The following is a 15,895-nucleotide window of genomic DNA, read 5'->3' as shown; positions in this document are numbered from 1 at the left end:
TTTCAGCGTGCTTTATGAAATCATCCAATCAAAATAAAGTTGGCCTTTAGGGAGAGCTGGGCTTTAAAGGGGAATGAGCCAAAGCAGCTTTTAGACAGAAAATGAAATGAGAGTCCAGGATGTGATACATTATTTATAACTACATTTACAGTAATCACACATATTAGAATTAATAAAGTGACCAGCAGTACTGTAGTAAGTCTAATACTGCAGTACTCACAGGCCTGTGCCAGCAGACACTGAACTACTGTCACTAAATCAACCTGGTCTTCACTGGTTTCCATTTACATACATTGGAATAATTGTGTTTAATTTGAAATATTTTTCTTCTGTTACACTTAAATTCTTGAACATTTTTTATTTAATTGTGCATTGTAGTGTACTCATTTGTACACATTTGATTACTTAGATTCAACATATAAAGAGATTTTATTTGATAATAAATATTATTGTTTTGTTGTTCTTGTTATTTTTTTCAGGCTGAGCAGCTGTAACCTGTCAGAGAAAGTCTGTACAGATTTGTTGTCAGTGGTCAGCTCCCAGTCCTGTAGTCTGAGAGAGCTGGACTTGAGTACCGACAGCCTGAAGGCTTCAGCAGTAAAGCTTCTGTCTGCTGCAGTGGAGAGTCCACACGCCAAACTGAATATTCTGAGGTCTGACCGATTTGTATTCTTTTTTCTTTTGTTTGTTTGTTTTGTTTTGTTTTTAACTGAGAAAATAAATCCAGCAATTTAAACAGTAGAGGTAAACTTGATCAATTTACTGTTGTTTCGTACCACATCTGCTCAGCATAAAACAACAAGGATTCTTAAAATATAAGATTAGTTATTGCACCCTGATTACACTTTAACATCAGTCTTTGTTCATGCTTTCATTTTCAGACTCAACGTCTGTGAACTTCTAGCGGAAAACTGTGAAGCTGTGTCCTCAATGCTCAGCTCTCAGTCCTCTACTCTGACAGAGCTGGACCTGAGTATCAAAAATGTGCAGGATTCAGGAGTGAAGATTCTGTCTGCTGGACTACAAAGTTTAAACTGTAAACTAAATACTCTGAGGTCAGATCAATTGACATTTTGTTTTTTTTAAATGAACCAATTAAACATTTTATTCAAGGCTTCCGGTTCCGGCGCTCGTGGGGATGGACACCTAGTACGAGAGCTCTCGACTGAAACTTATTAAAACTGCCCCAAGTAAATTAATACACTATCTAAGTGCAACAGGCCCCCCTCCTTGCAGCTACCACGAGCTCCTTCTATGGGCATGCACACTTCCTGTCACACACACACAGCCCCAACCTTTTTTCCTCCAACACAGAGAGTTTCTCTACTCTTCTCTTTTTTAAAAAAATATAAAACCACACACTCTTTACCCAATCGTCACACACTCATTGCATTAAATCATTTTCACAAACACACGCTTTATTTAATCGGCGCTTTACACAGCCGTTTAAATAATTTCACAGTTTATTTATATACACAGGCCTGTATCTCTCATGACAAACACAAGACACCAGATGCCAGAACTAGTTATTTAACGGTTCCTTAACACTTCAATGGAACCCTTTTGTACCGGTACACCTAGATTTTCGACTAATTTAAAAGCCCTATAGCCCAGGCCACGCCTTGCTGATCAATTAAACGCTACGGGAACGCCCTCCCGAGAGTCGCTCAGATTTCTAGAGACTAAATTAATTTAAAACCGCTTCCCGCAGCTGAGAGAGGAGCTCCACATCTGGCGCTAGTGTCAAACCCACGCCTTTTGCTTTACTTAAAGCTCACAAGCCAGCCACGTTGAATGGTCACGGCCGGGTCTCACCCTCCACCCAAACAGCACAGTAAAAAGTGATGCTTGACCACTTAGTCTTTTCGGGTGCCTGAATTCCCTGCGGAGACCATCCGGGCTACTGGAACGCCGCCAGAAGTAACAGTGCGTCCACTGATTACCCGTCGCTGCCACACGAAGGCGCCTGCGCTCTTCGGAGCCACACGCTCCGGAACTTTTAGTTTATATTTAAAAGCGTCCCTGGGGACCTTCAGTCCCTCAGTTTTTAATTACCTGACGCCCGAAACCTCGTTTCTCCCACCCAAAATATCCGAATTTACCTAACCTTAACCCTGCTTGGCATCTTAACTCCACAAAACACATAAAGCACACAAACCAAGCCAAACTACCACAATGCAACACAGAAAAACAGAAAAAACCCCCAAATAAACAGCAATAACTTTTGTGAGAATTTTATCAAACTGTTACTCCTAATTATCCTAATTAAATAAAATCACTCTGGACAGAACTCAGCAGGAGGCCCCCTGAGTGAACATTCAATTCAATTTTGTTTTACTTCCAATTTAGTACCTTTGGATGAAAAATTCAACAGGTGGTACTGACCTTTTTATGCCGCGGTTCTGTCACTCAGTGGCTCTCCTGTCTGGGTTCCCCCTCCTGGGGCTCAGCTCACTGCGCGTCCTTCTTTCCCTCCAAACCGGGTTTCGAGCACCAAAAATGTAGAAGTTCTTTTTATTTGGAAGGAAAAATAAGCACAGACCAGAGTCCCAGAAGTGTCCGAAAAGTGATTTATTACACACAAGATTGTACAGGTGTGGGAAGAAGCTCTTCCTCGTTTGCACAAAAGACAGAACGTTTTATAGCCATGTATGACGTCAGAAGACCACAGAAGAATTCCCCTATCTTCCCTTTATCTCCTTCTATGGCTAAGAACAACAACATTTTCCAGATGTTTCCACTCCTGCTTTCTGGGAATTTAACCAATAGTGTGTTCATGAGTGTGTATTTTGTGAGATTCCGGCCAACAAACGGTCAGTGTCCTTATCTGACTCTGCTAGGGCCGTCTGGATCCACAGCTAAGCTGGTGGTTTTACTAACTAATAGAGTATTGTATCTAGACTTCTGTTATAGCAGATTTACTAAATGATAAATGATACATGCTAATATGGATGATAAACTGATGCAGACTAATGAAGTAATAATGAAATAATGACCGTGCTTTATGAATGACATCACAGTGAAAATAAAATAACATGTTTTTCTTGACAACATAAAGAGGAAAAAGGGGTTTAAATGATGTCCAGAAAGAACAAAATAGCTAAGAAGTTAACGTTTGAAAACGTGGAAGATGGCAATGTGCAGCTAACAGAAGGGGCTAATGTTAGCCCCTATGGGGCTAGCCGAGGCCACTCTCCCACTCCTAGCCGCGAGGATTCTGGGACAGAAGATGAGGTTGACCCAGCAAGTTTGACGCTGATACTGAAAGAACTGAGAGGCTTTGGGAAAGAGGTGAAAGAATTTCGAAAAGACACGAAAGCGCAACTGCTGGAAATAAGGGGTGAGTTGGATAAAGCCAATGCGCGGCTTAATGATGTGGAAACCAGGGTTGCAGAACACAAAGATAAGCTCCAGAACACAGACGAGATTTTGTCTGAGATACTAACAATGCAATTCAATGTTATTTATATAGCGCCAAATCACAACAAAAGTCACCTCAAGGCACTTCATAAATACAGAGAAAAACCCAACAATCACATGACCCCCTATGAACAAGCACTTTGGCGACAGTGGGAAGGAAAAACTCCCTTTTAACAGGAAGAAACCTCTGGCAGAACCAGGCTCAGGGAGGGGCGGGGCCATTTGCTGTGATTGGTTGGAGTGAGAGAAGGAAGACAGGATAAAAGACATGCTGTGGAAGAGAGACAGAGGTTAATAACACATATGATTCAATGCAGAGAGGTCTGTTAACACATAGTGAGTGACAAAGGTGACTGGAAAGGAAAAACTCAATGCATCATGGGAATCCCCGGCAGCCTACGTCTATTGCAGCATAACTAAGGGAGGATTCAGGGTCACCTGGTCCAGCCCTAACTATATGCTTTAGCAAAAAGGAAAGTTTGAAGCTGATCTTCAAAGTAGAGAGGGCGTCTGTCTCCTGAACTCAAACTGGGAGCTGCTTCCACACCCAGTCCAACATAGCCAGGCTTTCTTTGCTGCTTTGACAAAACCTCAAATCCCAGTCAGAGATGATGAGCATCATCACAGTGATGATCATTTCTCTGTAACCCAGGCTTTCTGCTTCAGGATCTGTGCACGCTCAGAGAACAAGGAGACCTTTAAACATAATTTCACTAAATGGATGGATTGAGCTCAGCCTACAGATGAACTGGTGCCAGAGATCATAAAGAACATCAAACAAATTCAACACTTTTAATGGAAATATGAGATTAATCTTAAAAGTAGAGATAGTGTCTGTCTCCTGAATCCAAACTGGAAGCTGGTTCCACAGAAGAGGGGCCTGAAAACTGAAGGCTCTGCCTCCCATTCTACTTTTAAATACTCTAGGAACAACAAGTAGGCCTGCAGTGTGAGAGCGAAGTGCTCTAATGGGGTGATATGGTACTACAAGGTCATTAAGATAAGATGGGGCCTGATTATTTAAGATCTTGTATGTGAGGAGCAGGATTTTGAATTCAATTCTGGATTTAACAGGAAGCCAATGAAGGGAAGCCAATACAGGAGAAATCTGCTCTCTCTTTCTAGTCCCTGTCAGGACTCTTGCTGCAGCATTTTGGATTAACTGAAGGCTTTTCAGGGAGTTTTTTGGACATCCTGATAATAACGAATTACAATAGTCCAGCCTGGAAGTAATAAATGCATGAACTAGTTTTTCAGTGTCACTCTGAGACAGGATATTTCTAACTTTAGAGATGTTGCGCAAATGGAAGAAAGCATGCAGGAAAAGTTTCAAACAAAACTAACATCACTGGAGGCTTACTCGAGGAGGGAGTCGCTCAGACTGTACAGGGTGCCGGAGGGAGAAGAATCGGGAGCTCCATCTATGGCCCACTTTGTGGAGAAGCTACTCTGGGAGAATCTCGCCATCCCACCATCAACACCGTTACAAATTCAGAGAGCACACAGAGCGTTATCATTACTCCCTCCGGACGGCTCCCAACCCAGATCGATCCTGGTAAAATTCCTGTGCTTCACGGTTAAAGAAGAAGTGCTGAGGCTCGCTTGGCAAAAGAAAGGTTTTATGTTGAATTCCAGCAAGAAATCAACCTCGACCACGATTACCCCCCTGAGATCATGGCTTTGAGGAAGGAGTATGCAGAGGCACGAAAGGTCCTAAAAGAGAAGAATGTACGGTTTAGGACCCTCTACTCAGCGCGCCTTAAGGTTTTTTTCAAAGAAGGAGCGAAAACCTACAACACGGTGGAGGAGGCAATGGCTGACCTGGCGAGTCGGGGCCTGCCGGTAAAGGTGATTACACCACTGGCAACCCCCAGAGAAAAATTACAAAGATGCCCGCTGTGGCGGGGAGTTGGTGGTCGGCGTCCGCGTCAGATCCGAGGAGCTGCGGGATATAGAGAGAAGCTGCAAGTATACAGACGTGAAGAGAACGAATTTAATGTTATGTATTAGCTATGGACAACATGGTGAAATATGGTTACTGTCGAGCTAAAATGGGTGGGGCTTCTCGTGCTGTGAGTGACGTCGCAGTGGAAAGCCCCCTAACTCAGGGAGTAATAAGGGGTTTCCCTTCAAGTTGTGAGGGTGTCAGTGGAAGTGCTCCACTGTCAGAAGCCAGCTTAGGAGCTTTCAAGCTCCAGTTATGTTCAAATGTTTTCAGTTCATTCCTAACTTTTTTCACTTGTTACTGTTTTAAGAGGGGGTTGCCTGCTGCTATTGAGTTTATGCGCTGTGGTAACTTAATATACCTTTATGGGAAGTGAGTCAGTGAAAGTAATCTCTTTTAATGTTAACGGGGTTCTGAACGTGATTAAGATGAATAAGATACTGTCCAAACTAAGGAAGGAGAAGGCCCAGATTGCATTACTTCAGGAGACACACATGAACCAAGTAGATCACTTGAGATTGAAAAGAAAGGGTTTTAAATATGTATTCTCCTCTTCCGTTAAGTCCAAACACAAGAGGGGTGTGGCTACACTTATCTCTGGTACTCTTAACTATGAACATATCTAAGAACTCTGTGACGAGGAAGGCAGATTGGTTAGAATAACAGGAAGAATAGAGGGGTCTGAAATCACAATTTTAAATGTTTATGCTCCCCCTGGGAGCGATTGGCTATTCTATAGGAATAGGTTTGATTTATTGGTGGATTCTCAGGGGATAGTTGTCTGTGGAGGGGATTTTAACTTTAGACTTGACCCTAAACTAGACTCCTCCTCCCCGACCAACCAGGTAACAGCACTTACTAGAAAAGTCAATTCCTATATGGTAGAGATGGGGATAATAGATGTATGGAGGGACCGCTACGCATCTACCAGAAATTTCACTCATTACTCTGGTTCCTTTAAAGTGTATGCAAGGCTGGACTACTTTTTTATGTTTAAAGTTGATAGGTTTAGGGTCAAAGACTGTGACATATTAACAAGAGATCTATCTGACCACAGTCCTATCTCTCTATCTTTGCAGGTGGCTAGGAAAAAATGTACCACACTGTGGAAATTGTTATCGCACCTTAATGATCCTGCCATAGTTTCCAAATTAAAGGTAGACATTAAAGAATTTCTAGATGTTAATGACACAGGAGAGGTATCTCCAGCTATTCTTTGGGATACGCTCAAAGCGGTAATGAGAGGTACATTAATTTCTATCGCCTCCCACTTAAAGAGAATCAAAGGGCAAAAATTAGCAGAACTACAGGCAAATTTAAAGTTGAAAGAATAGGAAGACATAAACACCGCAAATCCTACTCTGAAGCAGGATATCATGAAAATACAGGATGAAATTAATGATATTTACACCCAGGAGGCCCAAAATAACTTAATTTTTTTGAGGCAAAAATACTATGAGACAGGAGGGAAATCTGCAAAATATCTGGCAAATAAATTACGCAAACAACTAGAGGAAAGTACGATATACCAAATCAAGGACCCCAAGACTAATATTCTGGAATCAAAATTAGAAGACATTCAGAAATGTTTTGAGACCTTCTTTAGGGAGCTGTACTCACAGCCCAATGCTACGGAGGAGAATTGTACTGATGCCTTTCTTAGCTCTCTAGAATTACCTTCACTCCCGTCTCTCAAAAATGAGCTTCTAACACATCCCATTTTAGTGGAAGAAATTAATGCAGCTCTTTCCAGATTAAAACCAGGTAAGGTAGTTGGGCCGGACGGGTTCAGTTCTCAGTGGTATCGCACCCTGAGGGCAGATCTAGTCCCCACATTGCTGAAGTCATTTAACTACATCCTACAGGAGGGAGAAATCCCACCCTCCTGGAGGGAGGCAACTATTTCAATTATCCCAAAAGAGGGGAAAGATAAACGAGAATGTGGAAACTATCGACCAATCAGTGTCCTTAACTTGGATGACAAACTATTTACTTCTATTCTTGCTCGTAGACTGGAGAAGTTTTTACCTGACCTCATCGATTTAGATCAGACTGGTTTCATTCACTATAGACAAACAACTGACAACATTAGGAGAATATTACACATCTCTGCTCAAATACAAAAGAACAAAACTCAATCAATGATAGGAAGCTTGGACACTGAGAAAGCCTTCGACTCCATCAGATGGGTATTTCTGTATAAGGTTCTGGGGAAGTTTGGCTTTCACGACAAGTTTATTAGAGTAATCCAAGGTCTGTTTGCTCGACCCTCAGCCCGTATTAAGGTGAATGGTGATCTCTCCAAGCCCTTTGCTCTGGAACGTGGCTGTAGGCAGGGTTGTGCAATCTCGCCACTTCTCTGATTTATTCATAGAAACATTTGGCCAAACGATTAGACAAAATCATAACATTAGGGGTGTTGCATTGTCAGGAGTTGAACATAAAGTGGTAATGTTCGCCGATGATGTACTGGTCTGCCTGGAGGAGCCAGAGAGGTCTTTTAGTGAGTTGATGTCTACTTTAAGTGATTTGGGGAAGTTATCTGGTTATAAGGTCAATATTTCAAAAACACAGGTGATGACTTTAAATTATACAGCTTCTGTAGCTTTACGTAGGGATAACGAGAAAAATAAGTACCTGGGAATATATTTGACTGCGGACCTCTCGGGGCTCTTTCAGGCAAACTACGAGCCAATATCTGCAAGTATAAAAGCTGATCTGCACAGATGGAATCTGGTCCCCTTCATGAGTCTCAGCTCCCAGGTAACTTTTAAAGCATGGATATCCTATGGCCTTACGACATTCCTCTCTCTTACTCATAGAAATATTGTGCTCAGATTTGAGACCTTACAGGACAACCTGACAAAATACAACTTTCATAGAAACTTACAGCTGAGATCATATATTGATCATGAATGCCAACTTCAATGATGCTGAGTCGCATTTTTTCCTCATCCTGAAAAATGCCACAACCATGACCCCTACTAAATCTATTTCTAAACTATACAAAGCCCTCTCTAGTGCCAGCAAGGATAATACTTTATACACTAAGGATAAATGGGAAAGGGAATCAGGGATTGCTATTTCTGTGGGGGAGTGGGAAAATGTTTTGTACTGCCAGTGGTCCATGTACAGTTCTATGAGCTGGAAGGAACATGGCTGGAAGAATATTATTAGGTACTTCAAGACTCCATATCAGGAGAGGTACAAAGGGGCTTATATGCAATGCTGGAGACAATGCAGCTCGACTGTTACTAACCATTTTCATGTCTTTTGGGACTGTCCCAAGTTAAAAAACGTTCAGGTCTCCTTAAGTGCAGTCTTTAACGTTCAAATACCTTTAGATTTTAAGGTTTTATACATGGGTTTGGTCCCCTTTCTGGAATGTAGGAGTGAGATTAAGTTGGTGCAATTACTCTTGGTGGCAAGTAAAAAAACAATTACTAGAAGATGGTTAAGCCCAGCCCAGCCTACCCTAGACGACTGGTTTGGGATCATTTTAGAGATATTTAGGATGGAAAAACTTACATATCTGTTAAGAAATCAAAAAGCCAAAATCTACCAAAGTTGGAACAATTGGATCCAATTCATTACCCCCACGAGGGCTGACTTCACTTGATCTCACTATTACTTGGTTGTTTTTTGTTTGATTTTTTTTACATTTACTTCTATTACTATTGCTTGTTTATTTACTTATTTGTTCACAATGATTGCAGCATGGGCACCCCTCCCAGTTTGTGTTTATAGTTCCATGTAATGTGTTCTATATATCTCCTTTGGGAGAGCATGCGAGCAACTGTCCTAGTAATAGCTAGTGGAGGTTAATATGCACCCGCTGATCACTTTGTTTATCATTTGCTCTCCTGGACTTAATCTAAAACCTGGAAGGACTTTGTTCCCATGTTATTCATATACTGCTATGCAGATGGTTTTTTCTTGTCCAATCCAAATAAAGATATAATTAAAAAAAAAACATTTTATTCAAGTTCATCCATATGATGTTGTATCTTAGTATGTTAAGGTTTCATCAAAAATAAAAAGATGGCATGTAATATAATAACAAACTTTACATAAGTATTATAGATTATCTTTTGTTTTTCAGACTGGGTGGCTGTAACCTGTCAGAGAGAAGCTGTGAAGCTCTGTCCTCAGTCCTCAGCTCCCAGTCCTCCAGTCTGAGAGAGCTGGACCTGAGTAACTCTGACCTGCAGGATTCAGGAGTGAAGCTTCTGTCTGCTGGACTAAAGAGTTCACAGTGTGCAGTGGAAACTCTCAGGTCAGGATTCAAACGTTAACACATATGATCATTTAAAATGTGAATTATATTATTGATTGACTTATCTATAGAGCTTTTAGCTAAACTTATATTTATATTTGAGTGGATTATTAGACTGAATTACTGTGTAAAATTTGTCACAGTCATACGATTTTGTTTATTTTTTATTTTTAATTCATGTACTGGCCATTTTACATAAATTTGGCTAATCTTCTACAATATATACATTTGATTTCGTTAGGAACAAAATGTTCAAATTACATATTTTGCTGGATATTGGGTATTAATGAAATTATTATGTCTTTAATGACACCACATTTCCATATGTAGGAGGTTACTGGTGGTATTGTTTCAGTGTCTGAGTTTTCCTTGCAAAGAAACATCTGGAATTTAACAATACATATTTTAAAGCTGTTTTCTCCAAAGGGATTTGTATTAGTGATGGTAAATTTGATTCTTTTTACCGAATCGAGTTTAAATGAGTCACTCACCAAAATGAATCGGGTTTTTTAAGTCATTTGAGTCTCTGAGTCAGTTGCCCAGAGAGTGCCAAAAATGTACTTTTTCTCTCAAACTTAATTTGTTTTTATTTTCATGTAAATCCTACTGCTACGATGAGTGACTGAAAAATAAAAACAACTATTTTATAGAGCAAAAAAGAATAAGATTTCTAAATTGGACATTTATTTTTGTTTATGTTATTAGTATTTCCTCTTTATCATCTTTGCACAAAAACAAAGTGTAGACTGAATGTTATATTGCATCAGTCAGACTATCAGGCTTCATCTCAGATGAAGGAGTGACTCTTCCGTGGTAACAAACTGTGAGTTTCAGCAGCTGAGAGGCAGGAGGGAAGGGTGAGTGAGTGGTCTTGATGCATTCTCAGTCTAGACTAGACTAGAAAGAGGGGCGCTGCTCTTGTGGCGACCAGCAGGTTGTCTCTCTCTGTCAGTGTCAGTGTTTTAACTTATTTTATTTCATTCTTTTATTCCTTTATATATATATTTTTTTGCCTGAGGAAATTCTATAGCATCGGCTTGTGCTTTGTGGAACTTCTTTTAACGAAGATGGGTTTTTTATTTCGCATGATTTTATTGGCAATCCTGACGGTTGTTTGGAGTCATTCCTTTACCATCAATAATCCTGGCTAATGTGCAGTCTCTGAGGAGTAAATTGGATGAACTGCATTTGAATGTCGCACACTTGCGTGGCTACAGGGATACATGTCTAATGGCATTCACAGAGACTTGGCTCAAGGACTCTGACCCTGATTGTTCTCTGGAACTAAATGGCTTCGGGTTTCCCATACGTTTGGATCGAGACCCCGGAGCTACCCAGAAATCTCAAGGAGGAGTGTGTTTGTATATAAATCAGAAATGGTGTAAAAATGTGACCGTTCGTAGACAAGTGTGTCTGCCTGACATTGAGCTCCTCTCTGTGTCTTTGAGGCCGTTTTATCTGCCGAGGGAATTCCCACAGATCAACGTCACCATTGTTTACATCCACCCTAAAGCGAATCCTAAGAATGCGACTGACACCATCTCCATTTTTTTCCTAATAACAAACCATGGTCTTCAAAAGGTCTTATGAGGCTGATTCATGAAAGGAAAAAAGCTTTTATTGAAGGGAATATCTTGAAAGTCAGAGAAATTAGGAAGGAGATCAGATCAGAAATTAAAAAAGCCAAAGTAAAATACAAGGATAAGGTAGAGGCGGAGATGGGTAGCAATAACTTAAGGGTGGCCTGGGCAGGCATGAAACACATGACTGGTCACTGTTACAGTGACTGTAATAAGATAAGTCTTCCTGGTTTTAGTTCAGACTCTCAGTTAGCAAGTAGAGAAGCTTATAGACCCTCTACAATTTGCATACAGGCCTCGTAGACGTGTTGATGATGCAGTGGTCACTCTGTTGAACTTCCTTTATCGCCATCTTGATGGCGCCAAAGCTCATGCTCAGCTCTTATTTATTGATTTTTCTTCAGCTTTTAATACTATCCAGCCACATCTTTTAGCTGATAAACTTCTTAACCAGTTTACACTTGATCTTAATCTCGTTGGTTGGGTTTTAAACTTTTTAACTGACAGATCTCAGTGTGTGAGAGTGAACGGCTGTTTTTCCAAACAGCTGAACTCTTCCACTGGCTCACCGCAAGGTTGTTGTCTCTCTCCTCTACTGTATATTTTGTACACTAATGACTGTCGCAGTACACAGGCCAACAGGCATTTCATTAAATACGCAGATGACACAGTCATTGTAAGCCTCCTTCATGGTGAAGAGGATTCCCATGGGCCTGTTGTGGATGAGTTTGTTTCGTGGTGTGATCAGTCCTTCTTAATGATCAGCACCTTGAAAACCAAGGACATGGTTATTGACTTCAGGGAGACATCCCCTCATCCTGCGCTAACAGTGGTAAATGTGCAGCCATTGAACTGGTGGACAGTTATAAGTATTTGGGGGTTGTTCTTGATAAAGCTCTGTGCTTTGAGTCACATCTTGCTGCTACAGTGAAAAAGGTTCAACAAAGACTTTTTAAGGAGGTTGAGAGGTTTCAATGTTTCATCTGCAATGATGACTCGTTTTTTATAAAAGTTTTATTGAATCTGTTTTAACTTTCTGTATCATTGCTTGGTACGGTAATATGTCTCTGAATAATAAGACCAGACTTAACAACCTGGTTAAAGTGGCTGGTAAGATTTCAGGGAGGTCTCAGGTCCAGCTTGTGGACTTTTATAACAGGCAGGTGCTGAGGAAGGCGACCTCTGTCATGTTGTGTTCAGATCATCCTCTCTTTAATGATTTTCAACTGCTTCCATCAGGTCGTCGTTATAAAGTGCCTGCAGTGAAGACAAAGAGACATAGATTGTCTTTTGTACCTACTGCTATTATCATAGTTAATAACACTGAACCATAAGTGTTGTTGCCATTGCACATTGTACTTTTTTGATGAAAAATCTAGGTTGTTTTCTCAGGCTTATATTATATTATATTATTTTGGAGTGTGTATGTGATGTGTTGGTTGCCTGTTTGTTTGTTTGTACGGACATCTACAACTATATGTAAAAATACAAAACAAAACAATTTTCAATTTGTTCTAGTTTATTGCACTTTTTGCTGTATATGTATATATGTATATGTAGTTACTATGGACTGAATGCATACATATTATTAAAATTTGGGCTATAACGGTTGTATTGATGTATAGCAACTTGAACTGCTCCCCAAAATGGCACTACAGCAGTGGTTCCCAAACTTTTTTTGCTGGGCCCCCCTTTGTTTTACACGAAAAACGTTCGCCTCCCCCCCGGCGCGTGAACAGCACGCACACGCACTAACACATCCTCCAACCACACACGCCCATATTTTGCTCCATTGCGGTTTATTTCACACCTCAAACATTTAGTAAACAATTAAGCAAATACAAGTAATCTGCAATAAATTACAGGTAGTAAGAAAATAAACTACTAAATCTTTTACGCTACGTCCGCACCTACACTGGTATTTTTGAAAACGCAGCTGTTTCATCCAAACAGCGTTTCAAATCACCAAAAACTGAGATTTTTTTAAAACTCCTTTTTTGCGGACGAGGAATACAGAGTTCATCTGGCAACGTCAAAGGTTGCGCCTTTTTTCACGTCACGTTATTGTTTATGTGAGATGAATTGCAGAATGGCAGACAGAGACAAAATACTGTTACTCTGAGTATCTGCAGGTTTCACACGCAGTTACTGTCCCTCCATTTACAAAGGCGTCACGGGTAGTTGTTTTTTCTTCTTCTGTAATACTAATCAACATTGCTGTCAATACATTTTCAAAAAATGCCTCTCTGTGCAAAATGGGTTCAAAAACATAAACAGCTGTGGGATCCTGTTTGTCTGTGATTTGAATCGAGGGAACAAATCGTGGCAGGATCAGCCTGATGTTATTTGTATCCCGCTGTAACTTTACTCTATAAAGAGCAAACATCTCCAAAATGTCAGGAGTAGTTAGTCACTACAACAAGTGTTTGTGAACTAAAAATTAAGAATGTGGGATCCTGTTTGTCCATGATTGGAAGAGCCCAGCGCTGCTCCCGACGCAGGGACCTACCTCAGCACCTGTGCAGGTGAAGCCAAAGGGCAGATTTGCTTCACCATATTTTCTAGTCTTTGGCTTAGAATGAAGTTGGTTTGGAAACATATTCAGCGATGCTTCATCTCCTGCTTTGCGTTTCTGTGGGCGCCGTGCTAGCAGTGTTCAAGCGTCTTAAAGGGTTTAACATCAAAGATTCAGTGGAGAGCTACTGTAACAGCTGAACAGAAAAACTCTTCCTCCCCTGGTGTGCTACTCTTCACAACCCGCAGGACTTTCACCCTCAAGAGATGGAAAAGGGGAACGAGGGCCGACGTCCAGGTGAAACTGAGAAGCTACCAGAGGCTAGCTTCTTGGCTGTGGGGAGAATCCTGGTGCCTGCGTCCACTTCCTCTCCTGACATTTAGTTAATATGTTACGCCGGTGACTGGGACCTGGGCTCTGTGGCTCAGAAGCAGTTTTTCTCACGGTGTGTCCGTCAAACGTTCACTGTTTTTATTGATAACAGCTATGTCTGCTCATCGATCATTGCTTCCCCCAGCTCTGGAGTCGCTGCCCTGCCCAGCAGGTCCACAGGTCTGCATTGTCTTTATTTCAAGTGCCGCTGCAGTCAGCTGTTGATTTTGCAGATCGACCGTCATCAACTCGGTTGGCCCCGCTTAACGTTCGCTCCATAACAAACAAATCATTTATTCTAAGCGATCTCTTTATTAAAGAGTCTCTAGATTTCATGTGTCTGACTGAGACGTGGCAGCAAAATAAGAATTATGTCCAATGTTCCCTCTAATGTTTCATGTGTCTGAGCGAACACACAAACTCCCTGAGCGGTCCCTTGGATCACTGGATCACGTTGTCATTAATGTGGCTTCACTCTACATCAACCAAAACACCGGTGTCGGCACATGAGGACGCTGTCATAGCCCGTCAGCGACGTTGATTAGCTGCGTATATACGAATGTGAATCATTGGCTGGACTATGGGATAAGGCGGCATCGTTCTAAATACTGGAGCAGCCAGTCACTGACTAACACTGCAAAGCAGAATTGTTAACGTATTTATTTTAATTTCAATTCAGGTTAGTATTTAGTATTTAGTATTTATTTATTTATTGTCATTGTCAAGAACAATGAAATTGCGTTTGGGGCTTCCATACAACCCAAAAAAAAAGAAGAAAATAATAAATACCCCTTAAAACCCAAGTGTACATATTTAACCCAGTGTGACTCCAATGCAATAAGACAATCCTTAGCAACAACATGAGAACATGACAAGTAATGTTCGTAGAAAATCAGACAAAGACCTGAGAAACATGACAAAGTACAACAATGCAACCCATTCAATATTATTGTACTGTGAGATATGATATCAGATATGATAGTTATCTATTTAAGAAGGAGGGGGGGGGGGCAGGAGGGGGAAGAGAATAAAGATATGATGCACCAATGCAGACCAGTTCATTGCTATTAAGAAGTTGGATATGGTTATTGTCCGTGAGAGGGGGGCAGAGAGTTCAGGAGCCTCACAGCCTGTTAGATATCTTTTTGTGCGCAATGCAGATACTCTGTGTGCAGAGAGCGTGTCAGCGGATTGCGCCCGTGCGCAGCTTAGAGGGAACATTGATTATGTCCACTTGAATGAAATCTGCCCGGCTGGCTGCTCCATCATCTGAACTCCGCGTCTTTTAGGACGTGGTGGAGGACTCGCTGTTGTTTACCAGGACAGATTCACATGCAGTCTGATGACCTCGGACTCCTTTTCTGCATTTGAGTCACAGATGATGGTCAGTTCTCTAAAAACCAGTTATTGTATTTTATTCTACCTGATGGGGTCTTTCTAACTGAATTTAATGACCTTCTGACATCCATCATTTCATTGGAGAAGGTTGGGAGATTTGAGCCGTCATATTGATGAAGCATCCTGTAACACTGCTGCTGAGCTCATCACTGTCACTGAGTCTTTTAACTTTAGGCAGCATGTTTCTGGCCCCACACATACAAAGGGTCACACACTGGATCTTGTTTTCTCCCTGGGTTTAAATATACATGATGTAAGTGTGGAGGATGTCCATGTGAGTGACCATAGCTGCATATTTTTTAACTTGTTATTTTACTTGGATCCTTCATCTCCTAAACTGATGATCCAAAGGCAGATTATAAACCAAGATGCTGCTGGAAGGTTCTCTG

The 15,895-nt window shown here is 41.1% G+C and overlaps 1 protein-coding gene across 3 annotated transcripts in view; it reads left to right on the top strand.

Annotated features, from left to right (window-relative positions):
* LOC309702214 (NLR family CARD domain-containing protein 3-like) overlaps positions 1-15,895 on the top strand; it is a 29,980-nt gene that overhangs the window by 12,282 nt on the left and 1,803 nt on the right. For 2 of the 3 annotated variants that reach the window (XM_082526734.1, XM_082526733.1), the window contains exons 7-9: positions 480-653; positions 882-1,055; positions 9,468-9,641. In XM_082526734.1, the coding sequence (XP_082382860.1) occupies positions 480-653; positions 882-1,055; positions 9,468-9,641 (522 nt within the window). The other variant, XM_082526735.1, reaches the window with a different exon arrangement.

Source organism: Aulonocara stuartgranti (genome assembly GCF_965226115.1).
Source record: "Aulonocara stuartgranti genome assembly, chromosome: 3".
Taxonomy (NCBI): domain Eukaryota; kingdom Metazoa; phylum Chordata; class Actinopteri; order Cichliformes; family Cichlidae; genus Aulonocara; species Aulonocara stuartgranti.
Note: the sequence above shows the minus strand (reverse complement) of the source record. Positions and strands in the feature narration are given on the sequence as shown.